The 25136-nt window shown below is 45.0% G+C and overlaps 1 protein-coding gene across 1 annotated transcript in view; it reads right to left on the bottom strand.

Annotated features, from left to right (window-relative positions):
• The window catches only part of GTPBP10 (GTP binding protein 10), a 28081-nt gene extending 5904 nt beyond the window's left edge, over positions 1-22177 (bottom strand). The window contains exons 1-7 of the mRNA XM_054991600.1: positions 22048-22177; positions 20446-20639; positions 20261-20352; positions 18685-18829; positions 14475-14548; positions 12785-12837; positions 1588-1695 (exon numbers count right to left, since the gene is read on the bottom strand). Coding sequence (XP_054847575.1) covers positions 1588-1695; positions 12785-12837; positions 14475-14548; positions 18685-18829; positions 20261-20352; positions 20446-20639; positions 22048-22080 — 699 coding nt within the window. The 5' untranslated portion in view covers positions 22081-22177. The remainder of the gene's footprint in view (positions 1-1587; positions 1696-12784; positions 12838-14474; positions 14549-18684; positions 18830-20260; positions 20353-20445; positions 20640-22047) is intronic.
• Between the last annotated feature and the right edge of the window lie 2959 nt (positions 22178-25136).

The raw sequence follows: 25136 nt of genomic DNA on the forward strand, positions 1-25136 counted from the left end.
CTTTTACATATTTTATACATTACTAGTCAAAAACTTATCAAAATAATGAACAGGGCTGAAAGAAACCCAGAAAAAATCCAAAGAAGGAGTTATTACATTTTCACACACAAAAATGTAATTTTATAAAACAGCATCAATTCTATTATTTTGAGTTGTGCACTCAAGATATGGAAGCCCTTAAAGCTTTAATTATTTGTTTACCTTTCTGTGTTCCACTGTTATCTACACAGCTCCATTCTTTATGTAGCTTGGCTTTTCGCTAACAATAGCTCTTACTGGAATTATGCTACAAGTAGTCCTTTCCCCTCTTACTAGCTATACAACCTGTTTATCCCAAAATTATTCTCTACTTTTTTCCACATTATCTTAAGATCTGATTGAAACAGGATGTTGTTAATGAAAAGTGGTAACTCTGCAGGTTTAACTGGTTAACTCAGAATAACGACTTCATGTGAAAAGTTAGTTGCTATAAAGCTTAAATAATTCACAGAAGTAAAAATTGGGTCACACATCCTGTGATCTATGACAGGGTCCTGAATTTGAACTATGGCAGACAACAAAGAAAGGGAAGTGTGTTAGAGAAAGAATATGCATTCATTTCAATTATATATACTTAGGGTTAGTTTCAGTAGGGTATAGCTGTCATGCCAAACAAGGGAAAATATAGATTTTGAGAAATGATTGAAGACAGCAAGAGAGGTGGCATATTGCAAGCATTGGGGAACCAATCCCAAGCTAAGTTGGCAGCAAATGAGAAAAGGCAGAAGTGTTTGAAAGCAGAGAAAACTTTATGATGGCTGAGAGCAGTGAAGCTTGAGGACTGACGGTCAAGAGCAATGATGTACTGAGTGCACACATAAGGGATAGCAAAGCCACAGAAGACCAGGACAAAGACAGCCAACATGATGTAGCAGTAAAAGTGGCCAATTTGGACCCGAGAGCCCCAGGTTCGAATCCCCACTTTGCTATGGCACTTCCTGGTGACCTTTGGTCAATCATTCTCAGCCTAACCTACCTCACAGGGTGGTTGTTGTGAGGATAAAATAGAGGAGGGGACAATGATATTATAAGCCACTTTGGGTTCCACTTGGGAGAAAAGCAGCCTATAAATACCTAAATAGTTTGTGCAGATCTGGGAACAGACAGGAAGCCAATGCAATCATTTAAGAGTATCTCACAATTCATGTTTCATTGTTTGACCATTTTGGCAACAGACTTTGGGACAAAGGCGAGAGGGCAGACGTACAACAACAAAGTAAGAAAGAAGGCTGCAGTATTCGAGCTAAGAGATAAACAAAGCAATAAAGTTAAGACTATATGCCTGTTCTGCAGAGTGAATGGTAATATTGTCAATGTATATGTGAAGTGTAGGAGGGAAATAGACATAATTAAGTCTGAGACAAGCATCTAAATGGGTAATTACCACATGGTAGATGTTTAGAAAAGATAACTCTAAGGAGTTCATGGCATGATGTGATTATTCAGTGTCCCATGACAGCTATCCTACATTACTGCTTTGGGCAGACTAAATTAAATAGAGCATTCCAAAGTTGACCCCAAAGACACCCAGCAATAGTGTGCTCTTACAACAAATAGAAGCTGCTTTGTTCTTTCTACGTGCTTCAGGAACTTGTGTCCTCTTCCTTTATTTGCATGTGCACCTTCAATCAAACCTGGAAGATCAGCAACTGTGATCTAAGAGAAGGAAAAGTGCCCACACTATAAATTTTAATCAAAAATAAATGTGTTTAGGTTTCATTGATTCACTCAAGCGTATCATTATCACTTCCTTAGAAATGTTATTAATTCTGCTGCATTCCCAAAGTGGCTTTAACTAGACAGATATTTAAACAAAACAAAGTGACAAACCACACACAACGCCAGTCTTATCCTAGCTACAGAACAGTCACTTGTTTTCTGGACAATCAAATCCAGTCCTCATCCTGTTACAAGTAATCCCTACGCTGCTCTTTGTATATGTAGACTGCATATGAGCAAACCAACAGAGCAAAAGTGCCAATAGCAACAAAATGAAATAACTTGCTGTTCTTTTTCCTGCAAAAAAAATGGGGCAGTGTGGACACAACTAAAGCATATATATATATATATATGGTTTAGGATCCATGAGTTCTCTTTTCAGAAAAAAGTAAGAGAAAATAATTATCAAGGTGTATAACCGTGTTAGTCTGTCTGTAGCAGCAGAAAAGAGCAAGAGTCCAGTAGCACCTATAAGACTAACAAAATTTGTGGTATGGTATCAGCTTTTGTGAGTCACAGCTCACTTCTTCAGATACAGCTAGAATGTGAGTCCATCTGTCCTTTTACCTCTGAGTGTGGAGCGATTACAGAAACCGTATGATAACAGCTGGTGGATGACAATGGCAGACGTGACTGAATAGGGTGGATGCAGAGCAGTAGTGGGTGGGGAGTGTGCAACAAAAAAAGATTCGGGTTTCCCACTATGGAATTTCCGAAGAGGGAAAGAGTTGGAAAGAAGTGATTTCTGAAGTGGCAAGTTGCTTTGGAAATTGCTTATTGACCCACTTCGGTATGCTCCGTAAAGATTCAGAGCACATCAGAAAGCCAGCCCTGTCGCTTAATTCATCCAATGGAAGGGTAAAACAGGGTTAACATACCTGTAACTTATGTTCATCGAGTTCTTCTGTGCTGACACACATGGGGACTGCGCAGGCGCAGGCCAGCCGCCGGAGAATTTTCTAGAGCTTCCATGGCTCCGAAGGGGCCGTTTGTCGCGCGCCTCAGCGACAGTTTTCCCGCCCAAACGGTCACGTGATCCTCCAGCGACCAACGGCCCCTTCCCTCAGTTCTCCCTTGCCGCCGCTTGACCAACACACTTCAGCCATAACACCTTAAAAACACCAATTTCCGTTACAGCCATCACATTATCGTGCATTAGAGTTCACAGCGGGGTAGGAGGGAGGGTTGTGTGTCAGCACAGAAGAACTCGATGAACATAAGTTACAGGTATGTTAACCCTGTTTTCATCTTCGTTCTTCTGTGCCTCCACACATGGGAGTGTACCAAGCTTCACACAATAAGGAAGGCGGGGGTGAAGTCCAACACAATTTTATTGAACAAACAAGAACAACAAGAAATAAATATGCATATATACATCTATGTAAAGAACTGTGTAAGGACACATAAATACTCAATATTTACATATATATACACCCCAAGGTACATATATACACTCTTTCACTCAAGGGTACCCAGCAGGTACGCCAAGAAAGTCATCCCAAAACTCCCTCAGGAAAAAAGGGAGTGTAAAACAGCCTTGGCCACAGATACATCCTGCTCCGCATTGACATCAACGGCGTAATGCCTGACAAAGGTGTCTGCAGAGGACCATGTGGCTGCTTTACAAATGTTAACCAGGGGCACCCCCCTGATGAGTGCCGAAGAGGATGCTTGGGACCGCGTGGAGTGGGCTCTGACATGAAGCGGGCAAGCCACCCCTGCCAGGGAATAGGCCTTGCTAATGGCCGTCACAATCCACCTAGACAGGGTCTGTGAGGAAGCCCTGTTACCCTTGTCCTTGGCCCCAAAACATACAAACAGGTGAGGACAGGTGCGGAATTCCTTCGTCCTATCCAGGTAATAGGCTAGGGCCCTCTTCAAGTCTAGGGAATGAAGGGCCTTTTCCCCCTTAGAGGAAGGTTGAGGAAAGAATGCAGGCAGTGAGATATCCTGCGAGAGGTGGAAGGCGGACACCACCTTGGGCAGAAACCCGAGGCAGGGACGCAGGACCACCTTGTTGGGATGAAACACAAGAAAGGGAGGGTCAGACCGCAGTGCAGACAGCTCACTGACCCTTCTGGCCGACGTCACGGCCACCAAGAATGCTACCTTGTAGGAGAACATATCCACGGGGCAGGTAGCCATAGGTTCAAATGGAGGCAACATGAGACGTGAGAGTACCAAGGACAGCGACCACTGAGGCACTGGTGCCGACACAGGTGGGTAAAGATTGTACATGCCCTTCAGGAACTGGCGGGATTGTGGGTGAGAAAACACCGTAGCACCCTCAACTCGGGCGTGAGCAGCTGATATCGCTGCCAGGTGGACCTTGAGGGAGGAAACCTTCAAGCCCAGGCCACGCAAGTGGCACAAATACTCGAATACAACCCCCAAGGGACTGCTGTCAGGCACCACTCCTTTAGCAAGTGCCCAAAGTTCAAACCTGCGCCACTTGGCTGCATAAGCGCACCTAGTGGATGGCCGACGAGCGTTCAGGAGGACTCTCTGTACCTCGTCAGTAAAACCTACCGGGGAGGAACGATCCGCCAAGCCGTTAGGTGCAGCTTCCTGGGATCGTGGTGGACTAGGCTCCCGTTCAGGAGAAGGTCTTGCCGAGGGGGCAGACTCACATATGTCCGTTGGGACATCCGCAGGAGCTTCGGGAACCAAACCTGCCGTGGCCAGAAGGGGGCCACCAGGATGCAGTCCGTCCCGTCCTCCTCTATCTTGCACAGGACCCTGGGGATCAAGGGGAACGGAGGAAACATGTAGTGCAAGCCCTGCGTCCACGTAAACTGGAAGGCATCCCCAATAGAGAGGGGGTCGCTCCCTGCCCTGGAACAGAACGTGTGGGCTTTGGAGGTTGCCGCAGTGGCGAACACGTCTATCACTGGATGACCCCACATCTGGAAGATCGGCCCAACGCACTCTACGTTCAGTTCCTACTCGTGGTCCAGCAAAGGGACCCTGCTGAGGGCATCTGCCCGGGCATTGTCTGACCCAGCCACGTGTATAGCACGGAGCGACACGCCGTTCCTGATAGCCCACTGCCAAGTGAGCGTGGCTTCCCGGCACAGGGCCATGGACACTGTGCCCCCCTGCTGATTCACGTAGTACATGGCAGTCGTGTTGTCCGTCTGCACCAAGACCTGACGATTTCTCAGCAGTGCTGTAAGAGACACAAGTGCGAAACGAATGGCCCTTAGTTCAAGCACATTGATATGGAGGGTCTTTTCCCTCTCAGACCAGACATCCTGCACAGACACATCACCACAGTAAGCCCCCCAACCCAACAGAGAGGCATCAGTGGTAACCGTGACGTCATGGTGCTGATACCCAAAGGGGGTCCCTTTAAACAAGTTGTCATCAGACAGCCACCAGTCCAAGGAGGAGAGGATGACCCTCGGGATAGAGAATTTGAGGGACGGAGGGTGCAGCAGAGCATTGTACCTCCGCACAAACCAGTTCTGGAGAGGGCGCATACGCAGCCTAGCAAAGGGCACCACAGAGGTGGCCGCTGCCATACGCCCTAGCAAGCACTGGATAGCGCGCACGGACTGGAAACGGTTCCTTTTAAACATGGACACCAGACCCCTTAGGGACCGAGCCCTCTCCAAGGGGAGCAGAGCCTTACCCTCCACAGAGTCCAATAGTGCCCCAATGTAGGACACCTTGCAGTTGGGCACCAGTTTGGATTTCTCAAAGTTCACCAGGAGCCCCAGGCGTTGGCAAGTGCTAAGTACCAAGCCAATGTCCCGCACCAGCCTAGACTCCGATCCAGCCACGATGAGCCAGTCATCGAGGTACGGAAAGATGGTACAGCCTTCTTCCCGCAGGAAGGAAACCACAGGGGCCACACATTTCGTGAACACTCGTGGGGCAGTGGACAGGCCAAAGGGGAGCACCTTATACCGGAAAACCCTTTGCCGGTAAACGAAGCTCAGGTATTTCCTGTGCTCCTCCCGTATCCCCACGTGAAAATATGCGTCCTTTAAGTCAAGAACCGCAAACCAATCCCCCTGTTTCAGCAAGGCGATCACAGCCGCCAATGTAACCATTTTGAATTTGGTCACCTTGAGGAAGGCATTAAGGTCCCTCAGATCTAAAATGGGACGTAAGCCCCCATCCTTCTTAGGGACCAGGAAGAACCTAGAGAAGAAACCCTTTACAGAGTCCTCATAGGGCAATTCTTCCACAGCACCCTTGGCCAAGAGCGACACGATCTCTGCATCCAGCTCGGCCATAGTGTTATTGACAGCTGTCAGGGGTGAACTGCACCTAGGCAGCTCAACGAACTCCAGCCCGTATCCCAGTTCAACAATCGTTAAGACCCATGAGTCAGATGTTATTGACTCCCACTCAGAGAGGAGTGGACTCAGTCTGTCCGAGAAGTTCGGGGATACGGCTGGCGTGACCCGTCAGTACTGCCTCCCGGCGCCCTGCTGATCCCTCTGCTGGGCCGGTTGTTGTGCCGGACGAGGCTTGAAGGGCCGACGCCTCCTTTGCTGTTGCGTGGGAGGGTAAGGCCGCTGCTGGTAGGCAGGATACTGCTGGTAGCCCGGCCGCTGTTGTTGGTATCTGCCTTGGTAGTGGTAAGGGCCGGACCGGGGAGCGTACCGTGGCCTGGAGGTGGGCTTGTACGCAGGAGCCAGACCCAAGGACCGCGCCGTCTGCCGGTCCTCCTTCTTCTTCAGGGTCTCGTCGGTGGACTTCGAGAACAGCGAGTCTCCCTCAAAGGGCATGCTCTCCACCCTGGTACGCACCTCTTGGGACAGGGCTGTAGACCGCAACCAGGAGTGGCGCCTGAGGACCACCACCGAAGCCATTCCCCGAGCAGCAGTGTCAGCAGCGTGGCTCCCAGCATTCATCTGCTGCTTCGACAGCCTAACAGCCTCCGTCTGCAACAGGGAGACGACAGCCTTCTGTTCAGGTGGGAGGTCACGAGTGTAGGATGCCAACTTCTCCCAGAGGTAGAGCTGGTAACCAGCCATGATGGTCTGGTAGTTGGCGATCCTCAGACCCAGTGAAGCGACAATGTACTGGCGCCTGCCCATGGCATCAAGCTTCTTGCCCTCTTTATCGGCAGGCACCGAGGAGTGACCCGACCGCCGGGGGTTGAATTCTTCCGTGACCAAGGAGGAAGGTGGAGGGTGCTTCACCAACGCCGGCCAGGTGCCCTGCTTGATTTTATAAAGCTGCTCAATCCTCTTAGATGTTGGAGGCTGGTCACAGGGCACCTTCCACACCTTCTCCACGATCTCCTCAATACCCTCAAGCATGGGGAAGCCAACGGACGCCGGATTATCCCCGTAGATCCGCTTGAGGAGCTTGTCCTTGGTCTGGGGGACTGCCGAAGAGATATCCATCTCGAGAGCCTGAGCCATCCTTGCCATCTGGTCGGAGTAGATGCGGAGGTCCTCGAACGGAGAGCCCGCAGATGGCACCAGATCCTCAGCCGGCGACGGCTCGGACCAGGACTCCGACTGGTAGTCGCCGAGGCTCTCCACATCGCCCTCGTCGGAACCGAGCTGGGACCCCTCACCGTGGACCGGAGGAGGAAACCAAGCTTGCCGTGATGTTGAAGGCCTCGGTTCCGATGCGGAGAAACCCGTAGGCGCTCCTTCCCACTGACAGTGGTACGACGGGGGAAGGTAGGAGGCCTGGCGATGTCGGGATGCGGTGGACCGGACGGAACGGACACTGTCTCCGGACCGACGCCTCTCGCGACCGACAGCAGGCGTAGGAGATGGACGGCTCCGACGAGGAGACGGGCTCGGTTCCGACCCTGGCGACCGACGGGCAGGCGATGGTCGACTCCGACGGGACCGCGGGCTCGGCTCCGGCCCAGAAGAGAACTCTGCTTGCACAGTCTCGAAGGCCGTCGGATCCGGCACCGGTTCGGACACCTCCCCTGGTTCGGGGGAACCCAGATGAGGAGAGGGCGTGTGTGGGAGCACGATGACCTCCTCCTGCGGAGAGGGACGCGGCGATCGGCGATGCTTGGTCTTCTTTTTCTTTTTGGCTGGTTCCAAAGAAGAAGACTCCGGAGCCGACGCGCTCCTCGATTTCGAAGGGGACCTCGGTTTCGGCCGCTTCACCTTGATCGGGATCGAACCGGCCGTCGGTTCCGACCGGGGACTCGGTACCAGGATTCTCGGTTCCGACGCTGGTCTCGGATCCGACCTGGTAGATGACACGCTCCGGGGCGGCCGTGCCGAACCCTGCGCTGGAGAGGCCGCTCTCGACGCCGAGGCACCCGGGGGACGCGGTTTCGACCCCGACCTCGCGGAGGCCACTGAGCCAGCTCTTGATTGCCGTTCGGCAGAAGGGCTAGGGCCGGCCTTGGACGGAGGTAACGGGGTTCCCTCAGACATGACCTTCTGCCACAGCGCGGAATTTAGTCGGGCCTTGCGATCCTGCCGGGCCTTGCTGGTGAAACCCTGGCAGATCCTACAGGCCGAGACATTGTGGGTCTCCCCCAAGCAAAAAAGGCACAGATCATGGCCATCGGATTTGGCCATTTTAGTGTGGCATTGCAGGCAATGCTTGAAGAGAGCCGTAGAGGCCATCTTCAGGGGCACGCGAGAGAAGGGTCAAAAAACAGTCCGAGTCGTAAATACCGAGTCCACGTCAAGTCCAAATCAAGATCCGAAGAATGGTCGAGGTCCGAAGTCCGAAGTCAAGAGTCCAAAGATCAGTCAGTAGAAACACGAAGCACAAAAAGCACAGAGCACAAAGCTCACGTTCTCTCCAAGCGGCGGCAAGAAGAGAACTGAGGGAAGGGGCCGTTGGTCGCTGGAGGATCACGTGACCGTTTGGGCGGGAAAACGGTCGCTGAGGCGCGCGACAAACGGCCCCTTCGGAGCCATGGAAGCTCTAGAAAATTCTCCGGCGGCTGGCCTGCGCCTGCGCAGTCCCCATGTGTGGAGGCACAGAAGAACGAAGATGAACAAGGGGATTCCCACCACTCCCTCCCATCGGGTGAAATAAGCCATGGGGCAGTTTACCCTGCGCTGCTTGCTTCAGCTGACAGGCAGGGTTCCCCGCCTGTCAACTGAAGCAATGCCTCACGGGAAGCGCCCATTTTGTGCTGCGTGCAAGCGAGCAACATGGAAGGAGGCATTTTAAACTTGCTTCAGCTAACAGGCTGCGAGAAGCACCCACTTTTGTGCTCCTGCTTGACCAGAAGCTTCCCAAAGCAATCCAAATCACTTTGGAAAGCTTTGATTTGGTATTTTTGAATCGGGCCCACAACGCTGGGGGCCAATTCAAAAATCCCGAATCTTTACAGATTGGGCCTGATTCAGATGTTTATTCCGAATCAGAATCCCGAATAGCACACCCCTAGTAATGGGCTGTGAAGAAATCAGCACTGGAAATCATACAGGAAGTCTATATCTCAATTCAGTCTAGGTGGATGCATTATCTTGAGTTTCATTATCAGTTGCAATTCAGCAGTCTCTCTTCTGAATGAGCAGGAGTATAGTCCTACACTATAGTCGCATCTGCTCCAACCCCTCAAACAGAAATAGTCACTTGAAGGATCTGCAACAGACATTTTTGCAACTACAGTATCCCCCTGACATAGTGAGAAAGATGATCGGAAAGGCCAGAATGACACCCAGGGCCAGCTTGCTACAAGACAAGACTGAAGAAAATAACAACAGAACATCGTTGGTGGTCACCTACAGCCCACAACTCAAGCCAGTTCAATGCATTATTAATGACCTACAACCCATGCTGGATTGTGACCCTTTCTTCACACAGGCACTGGGGAGCTGACCTTTTCTTGCTTACAGACAGCCTGCTAACCTGAAACAACTACTCACCCACAATGATAAACTACCTAACACTAACATGGACTCTAGTACCAAGGCCTGCAACAAACCAAGATGCCAACTTTGCTTTCATATAGATCCAAGCAACACCATCAGTGGACCCAACAACATCAGCCATACCATCTCGGGTTCATACTCCTGCTCATCCTCCAATGTCACTTATGCCGTCACGTGTCAGCAGCAATGCCTTTCCACCCTCTACATTGGACATTCCCCCAAAGCAGGGTACTTCTCTCCCCACACTCCGCTTTATACAGCTTCTCTAAATTTCGTAAGTGTTAACTATAGTTTGATGAGACACTGAAACTGGCAAACTAAAAGTTAGCACCCTCACCCCCTGCCACTGGAATAAGCATCCAAGCTTTGAACAGCAAGTGCTAGCCCTAGTTCGCCAGGAACAGAAATGGAAACGGAAACAGAAAGAAAAGCCAGACGGTGCATATAAGCTATTAGTTCATTTCTGATCCCCCAAACTATGAGAAGGATCATCTAGATTGTCAAAAAGAGTCCAGTAGCACCTTTAAGACTAACCAATTTTATTGTAGCATAAGCTTTCGAGAATCAAGTTCTCTTCGTCAGATGCATGATCCGAACTGGTCAAATACAGAAGAGGATTGTGTAATTACTTCTGTATCAAGGCAAGCAGAGTTTGCTGCTTGCTCATGATCCAAAGGACGATATTTTAAGCTATCTATCTAAGGCCAGTGGAATCAAGAACTGCATGTCACGAGTATCCTCAGTTCTTTTAAGAATAAAGCAGTTACTGATTAATTTGCAAGCCCCAAACCCTGGCATACCGAGAACTACTGACACGGCGCACTTTGAGGAGGAAATAAGGATGAAAAATGGTGTTCATTAATTCTACTTTTATTCATGCTACTGTGAAAACAGGCATCTATTAGCTACAATAATTTTGTTAGCGGCCTTGTAAGGACACTTATTGGCTTTTTACAACAATATTTTAAGCTGGTTCCAAAGACACAAATTACCACAGAAAACTTGACCTGAGATGCAAGGTTACATTCTTATCCATTTCTTACTATCTATTTGGCCAAAGATTAAAGCATCATCTCCCAAGCCCTGTCATTCCTATTTCTCGAAGGCATTTTTACTCATTTCGCATCTGTGAACTCGGCTGTTGCACTAATGTCGTCAGGCGCCTCTTGATGCAAGTCTTTCATCTCAAGAGTGACATCTCTAGCATTACCCCCTGCACCAGCTACAGACTTTTATACATCAAAGCAAAAACCATGTTGTATAGAATTAGATTTTTGAGATGCTCCCGAATGAAGACGGTCCTTGATTTCTTCATCAAAACCTAGTACTATGGATCTTACATTAGGAAGCATAATCTTCTGGATCAAACGTGAACAATTTTAAGATCGTTTTTACAAAGACTATGTTCAGTCATTGATAGAAAGGTGTGAAAGCGAACAAAATCTAAAAAGGACTCATGAAAACATTCTCAGTTTTACACTACTAAGTGTAATCCTATGCCAAGTTACTCCCATCTGTATTTACAGACTTCAGTGGACTTAAGTCTGGTATAATTCTGCACAGGATTGTACTGTAAATACACCAGAATGATGCAGTTTGAATGAACATCCTTTTTTTTTAAAAAAAAAAAAAGATAATACATACACAAGGCAGAAATACTTTCATTTCTTTAAAAAAAAATCAGTAAAACCCAGGTATGGCTACCAAAAGGGTCTGGGCATACCAGTTTGTGTACGTTCTAGCAACTCTGTCTTGGAGGTTTGCCACAGAGTCAGTCCACAGCTCCCTGACTTCTAGGTGACTATTTCTCTTCTTAAAATAGAAGACACCACAGGAAAGACTGCTTAGGAGTTCAATCCTGGGTGCAGGTCTGTGAGCCTCAGAGCGCAAGGCCTTTATAATTTCACCACCTACCAACTCCTCTGTAAACTCCTATCATAACTGAAAAATGGAGTATTTATTAAGAATGTAGAACTATATTTGTTTAGAGCAAGTAAATAAAAAATGATGTTTTTATTGGTGAAAATGTAAAAAGTTGTAAAAATATAAACAGGCAAAGGCAAATAAAGAAGAAACTCAAGAAATTTCCTCTTCACTGACGTGGAAAGTTACTAAGTCAGAAAATCAACAGTCACATCTTAATAGGAAATACAGCCATCATTTCCCATAGGTTGGACAATTTCCAACTCTCTCCAAGGGAAAGCCTCTCTTTATTTGGAAGTGGAATTTTCCTTTAGGCCTCCTAGCACCGGAGCTTAGTTTCATTTGCAAATTTGGAACCAGTTAAGAGGGAAGTTAGGAAGGGCTAGCTTCAAATGTCATTAGTAAGGAACAAGAAAATACTATGTATTGGGATATAGCCCCTTCAGCACCAGGGACATAACTCCTCACTTTCCCTGAAGTCAAACCAAAAGGCAAGGAATCGGCTTGTATGTGGCTGTTCGTACCTCTCTAAACCTGATATTAAAATCTTTATTTTTGACACTCAGATATTTAGCCCCCTATACAATATTCCTACCCGTGCCAAAGCAAAAAGAATAAAAAGGTAACTTCCTCCGCATGCTTTCAAACCAGCAATTCATGGATCCTGTGCTGGACTTTAAAAAAAAATGAAAGAGGAAAAAAGGGAGCAGAAGAATGGAAAGGAGGGGCGGGGGAGTGGCTGGCTAGACAAGAGTAGCCAATCACAATGCAGTGGGATGGCAGGGGGTGGGAGAGGGGGGGAAGAGGGTGGAACACCAAAAACTGAATAAAGAGTATGCACGGGGAAATAGCAACCACAAAGCAAATTTTTTTAAAAAAGTCATAGTATAAGTGCTCCCAGAAAAGGCAGGGAAAAGACGCATAGTGGCCAAAGTGACTACTGATGGCAGCAAATCTGGTGCAGACAGTCACAAAACCCCCCACTGCAGAATGGGAACTGAACCAGCAAAATAGACCCGTGCTGACGTGGCTCATGTTTCTTTAACCTACCAGTTCTGGGCATTTATTTACTTAGATGAAGGTATCTTGGGATGGAAAGGACAAGAGGCATGAGACAGGTTACTGCTGCTTTCTAGAAGTGACTGAGCTGACAGTTTTCATGGAAAACGCCAGCAGCAGTTTTGTAAGTACCCAGGATCTCAACAAGTATCTTAAAAGAGGTTTCTACCGCACAACATCTTGAATACAACCTTACTTTTGGAACCAACCTGTTTGTGATCGGCATATATAACTGTTCCCAGTTCGGGTTTTATAGTTGTGACTGTGGGAAGAAGAAAAAAGCTGAAAGATGTCTTATAAAAAACATTTATTTTTTATATGCCCCAAATATTTATTCATGTTATAAAGAGGGCTAACACAGAAGCACTTTTCTTCTCAGAAGCAACCTCCTGTACTTTGGACATGCAATGACAGTATAAAGATCAGTTCAGACAGCACAAAAACTGAGCTTTTTGCTCATGCAGCCCTTCTTTCTTTCACACATTGCAATTCCACAACTTACTTTCTATTGAGCACAAACCATAGGTTATCAATACATCCAGAACAGTAACCAATGGTTTGCATTTGCCCTGCAAACCAGAATTGCAAATCTGCTTTAAACTGTGATTCACAATCCTGGTTGTGAGGGAAAGCACAACCAGTTTTCTTTTTGTGATTTAATGGCAAACTGTATTTTGCATTAAGCAACTGATTTAGAGCATGAGAGGGGAAGTTACACAAAGTGAAGAAGAATAGATCCTCTCTCTCAGTGAAATCTTATCCTTCAGTAATCTATTGGGTGGCGATAAAATTGCTATTAAATCCCTTACAGAGGAGGAGTAAGCCTAATGGATTTATACTGGCATACCACTGCCACTGCACAGAGGTTCAAGAAGCAAACATGGGCAAGACTGGAGCTGTGGCAGGGGAGGTCTGGTGCTTCATCAGAATCTCTGCTTTCTAACAGGTTGGTGTTGCCACGGCTCCCCCGCAGGCAGCAAACATGACATGAACAAAACAGGTGGTACTCATTAAATACACTGGTAGTCAATGGAAAAGCCAAGGCAATCCCCTCCCCAGCAACCTGAGTTGCCCATCTCAGCAGACCATTAGGAACATGTAAGACTCAGAAAGGGAGCCAGATCACATATCAAGATGCCTGGCACGGGGCTACATCACTCTGTCCCCTTGCCTGCAGAATCAGAAGTGTGAAGTTTAGTCAAAGGGGGCACCTTGCACAAACAACAACCAAGGAGAACAAATCCAGGAAGGGCAGATAGAAAACTCCTATTTTCAGACTTCTTACAGGTACTTTCTTTCTGGGCTCCAGACACAAACAGCCACCTGGAACTTCCACTCCACTGCTATAATTATAGATACAAGGACAGGTCTCCCTACACAGGTATAGGAAAGGGGCTCAGCAGGGAAAAGGAGACTCCATCTCACAGCATGATTCTCACACTCATTGACCCATCATATAAATACATGAAGCTGCCTTATACAGAATCAGATCGGAGGTCTATCAAAGCCAGTACTGTCTGGTCTAACTGGAAGTGGGTCTTCAGGGTCTCAGGCTGAGGACTTTCACATCACCTGCAACCTGATTCTTTTGTCTGGAGATACTAGGGACTGGACCTGGGATGTTCTGCATATGAAACACATGCTCTGCCACTAACTCACAGCTCCTCCCTATCCCAAGCACCTAAGTAAAAGGGATGGTTGAGCATAGCGGTCAACTTCCCATGGCCGTAAAGTCTCTCAATGCCCACCTGCAGCAATTTCCAACAGGCTGTCAGGCAGGAATGAAAAAGGAAAAATTCCCTGTATTCAAAGTGCTTCAGTTGTATAAAGCAAGCACTGATCCAGAGGCCTTTGAGATCAGGGTGCCAACTAACAAATGGAAATCAATCTCTTGCTTACAGGGATAATCTGCAATCTCAGGCGTAGCATGAGAAATCTTCGTTAGCAAAGATGACTTCCCAGCATTTGGAAATCTGAAGGGAAAAGTAGGAATTGCCATTTAATGCCTTGTCAGTATTTTGTATATAGAACAATAAAACTATTACCTAGAAAAATTAGTTTACTCAAACGAATGTTTAAATCAAAGGAAGAAAACAGTTGTTAGTTTCTAGAGAGTGTGGAAAGTGAGGGAAAGCAGCAGATAATATCTGGTCTAATGGTGCAACACCAAACACACCAGCAAAATATCGGCAAAGCATGCTGTCCTGCAAGTCCCTATCTTCTGCCTACTTACAATGTAGAGAAACTACTTTAGTACAGGGAGACAGATGCGCTCAAGCTGTCAGGGATGGGGGACACAAGAAAAATAGATTTGCTCCTTTGTTCTTTCCATAACTCCGGAGAAGTGTGCTCAAGTACAGGAGAGTGATGCAAACACATTTCAGAAGCATTTTTTTTTAAAAAAAAGTTTAAACTTTTGAGAAGGTGAAGTTAAGTGGAAAGACAAAAGACCAATTCTGCTTAAACAAGTTTTAGGTGGGTAGCCATGTTGGTCTGCGTTAGAACGGCAGCATTTGAGTCAAGTGGCACCTTAGAGACCTACAAGATTTCCAGGGTATAAGCTTTCGAAAGTCAAAGCTCCCTTCTTCAGATTAATGAGTAATCATACAAGAAGTATCTGAAGAAGGGAGCTCTGATTCTTAAAATCTTATATGCTGGAGTCAAATTCTGCTGTTCTACTGCTTAAACAAGTTTGCCAGCTAAACAAACCAGTGTGTCCTGGCATGGCACTACTGCTAGAAACAGTGGGATTGTTGTCTCGGGAGATGGTTATAGTTGGAGCGATTTCCATCAGCAGAATGGGACTTCCTTGCTGCAGTGCAAAGAGCTCCCTGAAATGCTGCAAAAAAACTATTTATGGAAACCCTACTGCTGCATCCAATCCTTGGCTTTGCCATTTTAAAAAACAACTAAGTTAGGATTGCCAACAGCCTGGAGAAAAAGTGTCTTGTCCCTTTCTGAGAGGTTTGATTAAATGTTACATACCAGATTACGTTGCCCACCTCTTTGCTTCAGATGCCCATTTCCATACTTTAAGCTTCTGTTAAAGTGAAATGACATTTTTTTTCTCCAGGTTGGTGGCAACTTTAAACTCTACATGAGCACTCCTATGATGCATTTACACTATGAGGGGATTAGGGATAGAAAGCTCATAAGTGATCATACAAGAAGTTTGCACCTTCTAATTATCTAGCCAATCCACCAATTCCTATATTTAGGAAAACTTTTACTTTGGCCCAACTTAATGTCCTTTGCGCTCTTGGAAAGGAAATATTATGGTGTACAATACCAGGAACATATACACTTTTGTACAAGTTGTCAGACTATGGAAAACAGGATACGTAGTAGTTGACTTCCCCCCTTGCAGCAAGAAATCCAAGCTCTCTTGAGTCAAGGTTGTTTATTGGAAAATCAAAACTAAAGCGTATATATGTCCATAGATTCTACAGAAGCAATATAAGCGACTGGCTGTACATAGATCTCTTGCTGAGAATGACGTAGGGGAGGCTTGCTACAAAGTTCCAGTCCTTCCCTGGGAGCCCCCCGCCCGCAGGACCCAGCTGGGCATAGTCAGTCTGTGGGAGGAGAGAACCGTCCCAAAGCCGCTGTGGTGAGCCATTCGAGATAAGCACGCTGTCTTCCCAGGAGCGAACTGGCCTGTGTGAAAACTACACACACACACACACACACACTGAATAATTACAGCAAAACAAGAAAGATGGAAGGACTGTCGATGACAGACCTGACACAAGTGGGGAAGTTGAAACTGTTGGACATGTCTTATTGTATTGCCCTTTTTATTGCAACCTTAGACATGATTTCCTTACTCCTCCGAAAAAATTACAGATACATCAGAGACATCACGTATTTCCTTTCTCCTCTCAGGCCATGAGTCTTGGATCACAGATAAAGTAGCCAGATTTTGTGCAGCTGCTGCAGTTAATCATAGCTGTATATTAATTTAATGGATTACATTTGCTTGCTTTGGTATAATTTATGGGATTTTTATGTAACTTTTCTGGCAATGTATTTAGTTTTGTGCTGGGTTTTGACTGTAATAAATAATTCAATTCAATTCATGAGCAATCATGTACTGGGAAAATTCACTGTGTGCACTAATGCTGGATTTGCTTGGCACAAGGGTCTTGTTTATATCAAAGGGGAACCTGCTCCTGAAGGGTGCAGCATTTTGCAAGCGTGAATTCAGAAAAGAGCAACTATTCCATTTTGATCAAACTCTTGTTGAATGTAATATAATCACATGACGAGCACGGAAAACAGTGAATAGGAAAGTATTTCCACGCGATGAGCCGAAGTGATTTATATTTGACAATGAACTAGTTTTTTGGGAGGTTTTAAAAACAGAAATATTATTGGAGTAATGAAGACAGAAGTGTAACTCTGCTTCTAGTAAGAATTTTCTTTACCTCAGAGCTAGCTGTATTCTCTTTGAAGATCAAACTGCATCCTTCTATAAGCATTTCAATCCGATGTTCTCTCTGTTCTCCCCTCCCTTCTATAAACAATATGATTTTTTGTCTATGTATGGTCTAATGACAAAGCACTTATATATATACACTGAAGTATAAAAGCAAACTCATACTGAGATCAAAGCATAAGCTTTCAGAGCATGACTAAACAATCTAGCTAAAGAAAATTAAATGAGTTCCATGACTCACTGGAAATCATTCCTTCCTTCCAAAAAGAAAAGCTAAAATTCAATCTACAATTCAGCAAGGAAAGTCACTTACATAACTGAAATACTTCCATTACCCTCTTTTGAACATCTGTCTTTTAATTTCAGTACAAATGATTGGTTGTACCACAAAGCCTAAAAAAGACAGGTTCATATCCACAGGTTCAGTCAGAAAGAGAAAATGAGGAAAGGACATCAATTGGGTTTATATCTGTCTAGTATATGTTTGTTAGGTCCTTCCTCCACAGAGCTCACAAAAGTGTACATGATTCTCCCTTCCTAATTTTATCCTCACAGCAACCCTGTAAGGTAGATTAGGTTGAGATGCCTAGAACTGGTCCATGGTTACCCAGCAAGTTTCATGTGCACATATTTTAATCCAGACTCTCAGATCCTAGTCTGACATTCTAAACACTACACTATGGTGGAATGAAACTAGGGATCACTAGTGTCAGCAGAAGTGGCTCTGTGAAAAAGGTAATGGGATGGATGAGGTTCAGTTATCTGAACCTGATATCCAATCCAGACAAGACTGAGATGCTATTGTTTAATGGAGAAGCTGCTTGGGGACTGTGAAGGCAGCTACCCCAGAGAGGGACGCACTCTCCCCCCCGAAGGGGCAGTTTCATAACTTGGGGGGGGGGGTACTACTGGATCCTGGCCTATGGGGGGAGGGTACAGGTCTCCTCCAGGGCATGTAGTGCCTTTTATCAGTTTTGGCTAGTTTGCCAGCTACGGACATTCCTTGAGAAGCATGAGGTGGCCAGCAATCCGCGTGTTAATCACATGCAAATTATATTACTGTAATGCAGTCTACATGGGGCTGCCTTTGAAAACAGTTCAGAAACTTTTATACTGTATCTTTTTATATAGACTATTCATTGGGGGTTTTATCTTATCCACTTTTTAATGGTCTGCTTCTGTTTATGCTGTTTATATTCAACTAGCAACAATGCCTATTGTGTGAAAAAGTACAATGTGCTCTAGCAAACTGATTCAGTGGGTCCTCTCCTGGCAGCAGGCAGACACTTCACAGCAGCCTGGAAGCCAGAGAGACAGGGCACTGGGAGGAGGTACAGGGAGGAGTGCTTAGGCTGTTGATGAGGCAGGCCCCCTCACAACAGAAAGCGGGTGCTTTGCAGAGGCCTCAAGGCCAGGGTCATCAGCAACACACCTGCATGAGATAAAAAGTGAGCCATCGCCAATACGGCTTGTTTTTTTATATAGTAGGATGGTTTGTTTTTACCAGCTTGTTTTTAATATTGTGATTTTAAATTGCAATCCATCTTGAGGAGGGCTCTGAAAAAATGGCACAGAAATGTCCTAAATAAATAAATAAAGTTAAGTCTGCTTGAAGTAAAATGGACAAATGTACAAAGAATCACTTTAACTGGACTGGGATCAAAAACTTACCCAACTAAGCCAACATCAGCTATAAGTTTCAAATCAAGATGAATACTGTATGCTTGACCTTTGGTAGGCAAGAAATTTGTAACCGGCGAGCCACCAATACCCCCACGTGCCACCAATAATCTGTCTCCTGTTTTGTTAAGTTCACCTAAAAAGTTGCACAAGAGTTGTAAATAATATTGGCATTGCGCAAACATCTTCATGTTAACAAATTTCCTTTAGCTTCTGAATTTTCATATTGCTTGGGTATGGACTATTTGTTTAGTGGCCATCTTTGACAAGAAATTCAAATTCTTAGTAATTAACATGTTATAGATTGTTTTCTTCAAAGGTGTGGAAACAACTTGTATAACAAAATGATATTGTTGATTTGTTGATTATGTTTTTCATGCTCCTGCAAATTTTTAGCATACTTAAATTTTTAAAATTCCATTGATAGTCACTATTTGAAATCATTGCTGCTAATTATTTTAAAGCCATTAATTCAATTTTTAACTTTAACGCAATTCATATCAAAGTTCATTTTGTCATTTCTATTATTCTAAGGCTGCTAAAACATTTACTATGTCTGCTATTTTAGACCAAGATCCATCGTATGGCAATGTTAACATTTTAAAAAATATTTTAATTGTTTATATTAACTGTCCATAAGCCATTTTAAGCACTTTAGGTGGAGACAGTAGGATAGAATTGATTAAAATAAAATAGTTCATTATTAGTAAGGCTGCAATCTTGTATATACACACTCGTGGGTAACCCTTTATATACAGTGAGACTAAATTCCAAGTACATGTATATGACAGGCTACAGAGAATACAAGCGAACACACATTAGTTAAGGCAAAGTTATTGTTTGTTAATCAACAAATATTGATTTGGACATTCAATAAGAAGTACTTTCTTCACACAACACTTGGTTAACTTACGAGTCTCACTGCCACAGTAATGGCATAAAAAGGATCTTGACAAGTTCAAGGAAGATAGTTTATTAACAACTATTAGTCATAATAACCAATGAAACTTATGTGTTCAGAGGCAGGAAACCTCTCAATACCAATAGCTGGGAATGGGGTGGAAGAGAACAGTAGGAAAAGGTTATCGCCTTCAATTATTGCTTGTGGATTTCCTGGAGACATGTGGTTGGCTACTGTAAAAAACAGAATGCAGGACAAGATGGACTGATAGTTAGGCCCAGGGTTTTTCCTGGGATCTTATTATTAGTAACAACCTCTTCTCAAACACCCGTGGTAGCATATAAGCCTGCAACACCTAAGTGAGACCTCTACAATGCCAGCTCAGTGTTAGGTTTGCAATGACACTCTGGTTCAGTAAAATATATACTCCAGCTGAATAATTATTTGTTACAGGGGTGGGGAGGGGGAGGAGAGAATTGAGGTTCAGTCTTCACAAGATGATGACTAGATTTGTGTTACATTATAGCAGATCCATACACGCGATGTTAAAAATGAACACAAAACCCTTTTAGCATGAGAAGAGACACACCAAAAGGCTTGCTAGGCATAAGGCCATCATACTCATTTATTATAATAATAGAAATTTTAAAAACCAAAGATCCATACCTAACAGCTTCCCATTATCAGTAGTGATTGATATTCCTGAGGGCACATTCACTTCACAATCTTTTCCTTTTGAACCTTTCAGTGCTGCAATGCTTTTGAGAATGAAAAAGAGAAATTACAAATATTGTTTTCTCAAGTAGAAAGAGGTGAACCACATTTATCCCCAGTCAACAAAATGTACTCACCTACTGTTGGATCCTGCTCCTGCCACAAACCGTTTCCTTGGACACTTATTTTTTATTCTCTTCAAGGTAAGTTTTTCTTCAGCTACTAGCCAGACATCACCACCATGTCCTCCTTCCCCACCTAATCGAGGATGGCCCATTCCACCAGTTCCTCCTTTTACATAGATCCTTAGGTCATCCATAAATTTGCCATACTGTCAAAAGAACACCTTGTTTAGTACTGACATTTCACATTTATTTATTAGAAAGTTGCTTGTCATTATGATGGGTGGGGGATCTTAGAGGAACAGTTGTGCATTGCAAGGATAATATTGGGGATGTAAATCCCACTGGTAGCCATCAGTCAGGCTAGGGTACCAACTGTCAGGGTGGAGTGCATGTGTTGCTCTTGCCTTAATGTTCTTGCCAAGTATAGTACTTTCTTTTTTCCAGGTAGTTCAGAACATGGCAGCCTGTCTTTTGACTAAGGGCCAGACTACAAGTGACAAAAGGCACAGGTTGGACACTTGTCAGCTTCCCTCAAGTTTTGATGGGAAATGTAAGCAGCTTGGTGGAATGTTGGAGGAGTGACAGTTGAAAAGTCCATTGGACAGCAGTTGGAGAGGCAAGCTGCAAGACCAGGATGCCTACATTTCCCCTCAAAACGTGAGGGAAGCTGACAAGTGTCCATCCTGTGTCAGGCGTCACTTGTAGCTTGGCCCCATGACCAAACACCTCCAGTCACTGTTTCTATGTTTCTCAGCTCAGTTTAAGGCGCTAGATTTAACCTTTAACAGCTTACACAGCCTATGACCCATATTCTTGAAGGATCACCTCTCTCTATGAGCCTGTATACCAGGTAGATTCTCCTGCCAACCCTTTCCATCTCTCTCTGGAGGAAGGAGAAGACTACAGTGGGGCTTTTTCAGTGATAGCTATGGAACTTGCTGCCATTGTATGTGTGGGCTGCACCACCCCTTTCTGTCTTTCATAGATTGTATTCATCAGCTGTTTAGAAGAGTTTTGAATTTATAACAATCAGTGACCATATTGCTTTTCTGCTTTTAGGCGGCTGGTTTTTATACTGTTGCAATTTTTAAAATTAATGGCATTTACTGTTGTTAACCATCCTGGGGTCACTCTTTGTGAAGAAAGGATGGTATATAAGCATTTTAACAGATATAAAAATTAGACCTCATGCTTAAGCACAAAAGTACTCAACAAGACAGGGACAGATTGAAAGCCAGTGAAAAAGCAATTTAGCAGTACCATCCTAAGCAGGTCTATTCATTGGGGCTTACTTACACGCTTGCCTGACAAATCTTGCTGGAATCAGTACGTCTTGTTTTAGTGTAAATATGCATGAAACCAACAACTCCTCTACTGAGATGGGCGTTTCCTTTCTCCTCACTAAAAGTACTTACGGGACGGGAGAAAACGTCCCTTATCCAACAACACCTACATCTTAAGAATGTTTTCCTCGGAGAAGCCCCCTTGCAAGCAGACGTGGTTAGAACTGCCCCCTCAGTGGGATCCCACCCCGTTCACACAGCACACTCCTCTCAGTGAATGCAGAAACTTCCCCCTTCAGGTACCGCGTGAGGAGACTGGGCACACACTGACCTTCCGAAGTAGGACTCGGCTGACCCAGACCATGTTGGGAACCGGGGCGGGGGAAACGAGCCAGAAGCGCCCCACAGGCTTCTAGACTCTAAACGGAAAGCAGAACCGCATGCAAGGAAAGCGGAGAAAGAAGCAGCGCAGACTAATGACGCCATCAGGCAGGGAGGCCGGCCGGCTGAGGGGAACGAGGCGGAGCTCGTCTCAGACGGAGGGAGGAAAATAGGAAGGCAGTCGACAGCATCGGCAGGGACGTCTTAAAGACGAAGCATTGGGGGCGAGAGGGCCGTTTTTGCCCAGTCTGTCTTGTACGAGAATAAATCAGCTTGTTCGTAAAGCAGCAGCGCTTGGTTTGATTTCGCAGCAACACGGCTATTGCCAGTAGAATCTGAGACTACATGTTCAATAAACCTTTATTAGTCACCTGTTGCAATCAGTAAAAAAAAAAACCTCTAAAATAAAACAACTAAACATCACAAATATATACATAAAAAACAACGCTAATAAACACTCATAGCTCTGATGGGGGTGGGCGGGAAGTATCCATGATCGTTCAACAGCAGCCCACGAATCCTCATGGGGTAAAATATACCAAGCAACTTGAGCGGTAATATAAAGATTCCAGGCAGATAAAAGGAACCAAACCAACCCCTCATACAACTAGTCCTGAAATGTGTATAAACTGAGAAGGCATAAAGTGCAGAGCGGAACTTCCCGCTAGGTAATGCCGTTCCCAATCCGCTACAAGATGCAGTAGCGTGGACTGAAAGGAGCTGTTGAATGGTGATCGCTATTGCTTTTTTGTTCTGCCTTGAAGAAGTGCATGTGGGGCTTAACAGATTGCCAATACGCCTGGAGAAAAGCGCCATGTCCCTTTACCAGAGGCTTAATGTGATGTTACTTAGCAGGTGGTAGTAGGGTCGTCAACCTCCCGATAGGGGAAGGCTGGCGTTCTTCCGGAATTACAACTGATCTCCAGACCTCAGAGATCTGTTTCCTTAAGAAAATTGCTGCGTTGGAGGGTGGACTCTGTGGCACTATGACCCGCTGTGGTCTCTCCCCCCTGCAAACCCCACCGTACCCTAAACTGCCCTAAATCTCCAGGGATTAGCAACCCTAGGTGGTGCTATTTACCTACCTCAATGCCGTGAAAATCTTCAACTGCTCATTCAGCCCTTGTGAAAGGGCACAACGTTTTTCCCGGGCCTATTGACATCTCTGTCAGAACCAATTAGTGTAATTGCTGAGAAGATATTTTCAAATGGGATCCACGTTGGTTTGTAGTAGAAGAGCAAGATTTGGGTATGAGATTTCGCATGTCAGACCCTGGAAATCTAGTAGTTCTTTAAAGTATTGCCAAGAAGGAACTTGAACTCAGGTTTCCCAAATCCAACTCAGTATCTGCTGCAACTCACTGGATCTCAAATGTTTACAAGCTAATTACAGGATATAATAGATACAATAATAACAACAACATAAGGCAGAATAGCTATTGGCAGCTATTAGTTCCTTCCAAAAACTACAGGAATGCATAGCATTTCCAATAGTCACAGCAGAACACTGAATAAGACAGTGGTGTGTAGTGGTTACAGGGCTGGGCTACAATTGGGAATACTTGGATGGAATTTGAATCCAATTCCACCTCAAGCACACATTGCCTTGAGCGCCTTCAGTGACCTTGGGCAAGCCAGTCTAATCTACATCACAAGGTTCATGTGGAGATAGCTGGAGGAGGGGCGAACCATGTATGTTGCCTTGTGCTTCTTGGGGAAAGGGTGGGAAAGATGTAATGAAATAATTTTATTTGTTTAATTTTCATGGCACAAGGTGCAAAAACATTTCGTGTGTAGCCAAAGGACATTAGAAACAACCACAGAGAATTAAAAGAAAGAAACATAAATCATGATGAACATCACCACTAAAATAACCAAGTTTGAAAATTCTTGTATTAAAACATGAAAGCTTTTGGATACAACTTTAGCTTGTATTTTCCTAGCTGTCAAAGCCAATAACGACAATCTGTGTGATACAAATGGGTCAATATCCAAAAGAAGAAAAGTCAGCTTCTCTGGTTCCAAGGAAGAGTTTACGCCCTTCAAAAGTGGTGCGAGAAATTTGGCTCTGGGTAGGGTGGACAGAACAGAATATAATGGGATAAATCCTCATGAGTGTTAGCAAGTATAATACTTCCTAATGCAATTCTAAGGGCGTGACGTGCTCTTCTAGAGTTACATGGGATATTTCCCAGAATGCCATGGGATGAATCTTGTTTAAATGGTCCATAATGAGTTGTTAAAAGCCATTAATGACACAACTTCTTTGCATCAGTGATTATTATTATTTATTAGACTTTTTGTCCATTCTCCCCTCAAGCGGGTTCAGAACAGAGCACAACATGACAGTAAATGTAAAGATAAAATCAATGGTAGCAGTTACTATTATATTAAAACATTATAATACCAGTGGACCCAGTGCATCCCAATTTTTCTAAATATCAGGGCCCGTGGGGTAGGGTGGCCACTCACCTGATGACAACCTAAATCAGGAGGGCTACATGTCCTCCTCCTCCCCACTGGGGATCCATAATTAATGGATCTCAGGTATATTTTATATTGTTAAATAGCAGTTAAAATAGCAGATAAAGAGCCCCATGGCGTAGAGTGGTAAGCTGCAGTACTGCAGCCCAAGATCTGTTCAATCGTGACCTGAGTTCGATCCTGGCAGAAGCCAGGTTCAGGTAGCCTGCTCAGGGTTGACACTGAAGGGAAGCCTAAGATTTCTCTCTTAATTGGGCTATTTACTTATTCAAAATATCAGTTGCAAGACATAGTCACGGTCCTTTAAATTCATTAGCATCCTGATCCAGAAACCAGATTAGTTGGGTGGGTCTACTTGAACATATGCCAATGTAATCTCATTGATTTAGAAGGATAGTGCAGCCCTAATGGCCATCTGTCAGCAATGCTGATTCTATAACTCAGTATGAATTTAGGCAGATTGCAAGAGGGAGGAAGGAATGAGCCAGTACCCATCTCCCGTGGCCCTTTCTTATATGCCCAGAGTAATGCCAATTGCCTCTTCAGGATCAGGAA

The sequence above is a fragment of the Eublepharis macularius genome, chromosome 11 (genome assembly GCF_028583425.1).
Source record: "Eublepharis macularius isolate TG4126 chromosome 11, MPM_Emac_v1.0, whole genome shotgun sequence".
Classification (NCBI taxonomy): domain Eukaryota; kingdom Metazoa; phylum Chordata; class Lepidosauria; order Squamata; family Eublepharidae; genus Eublepharis; species Eublepharis macularius.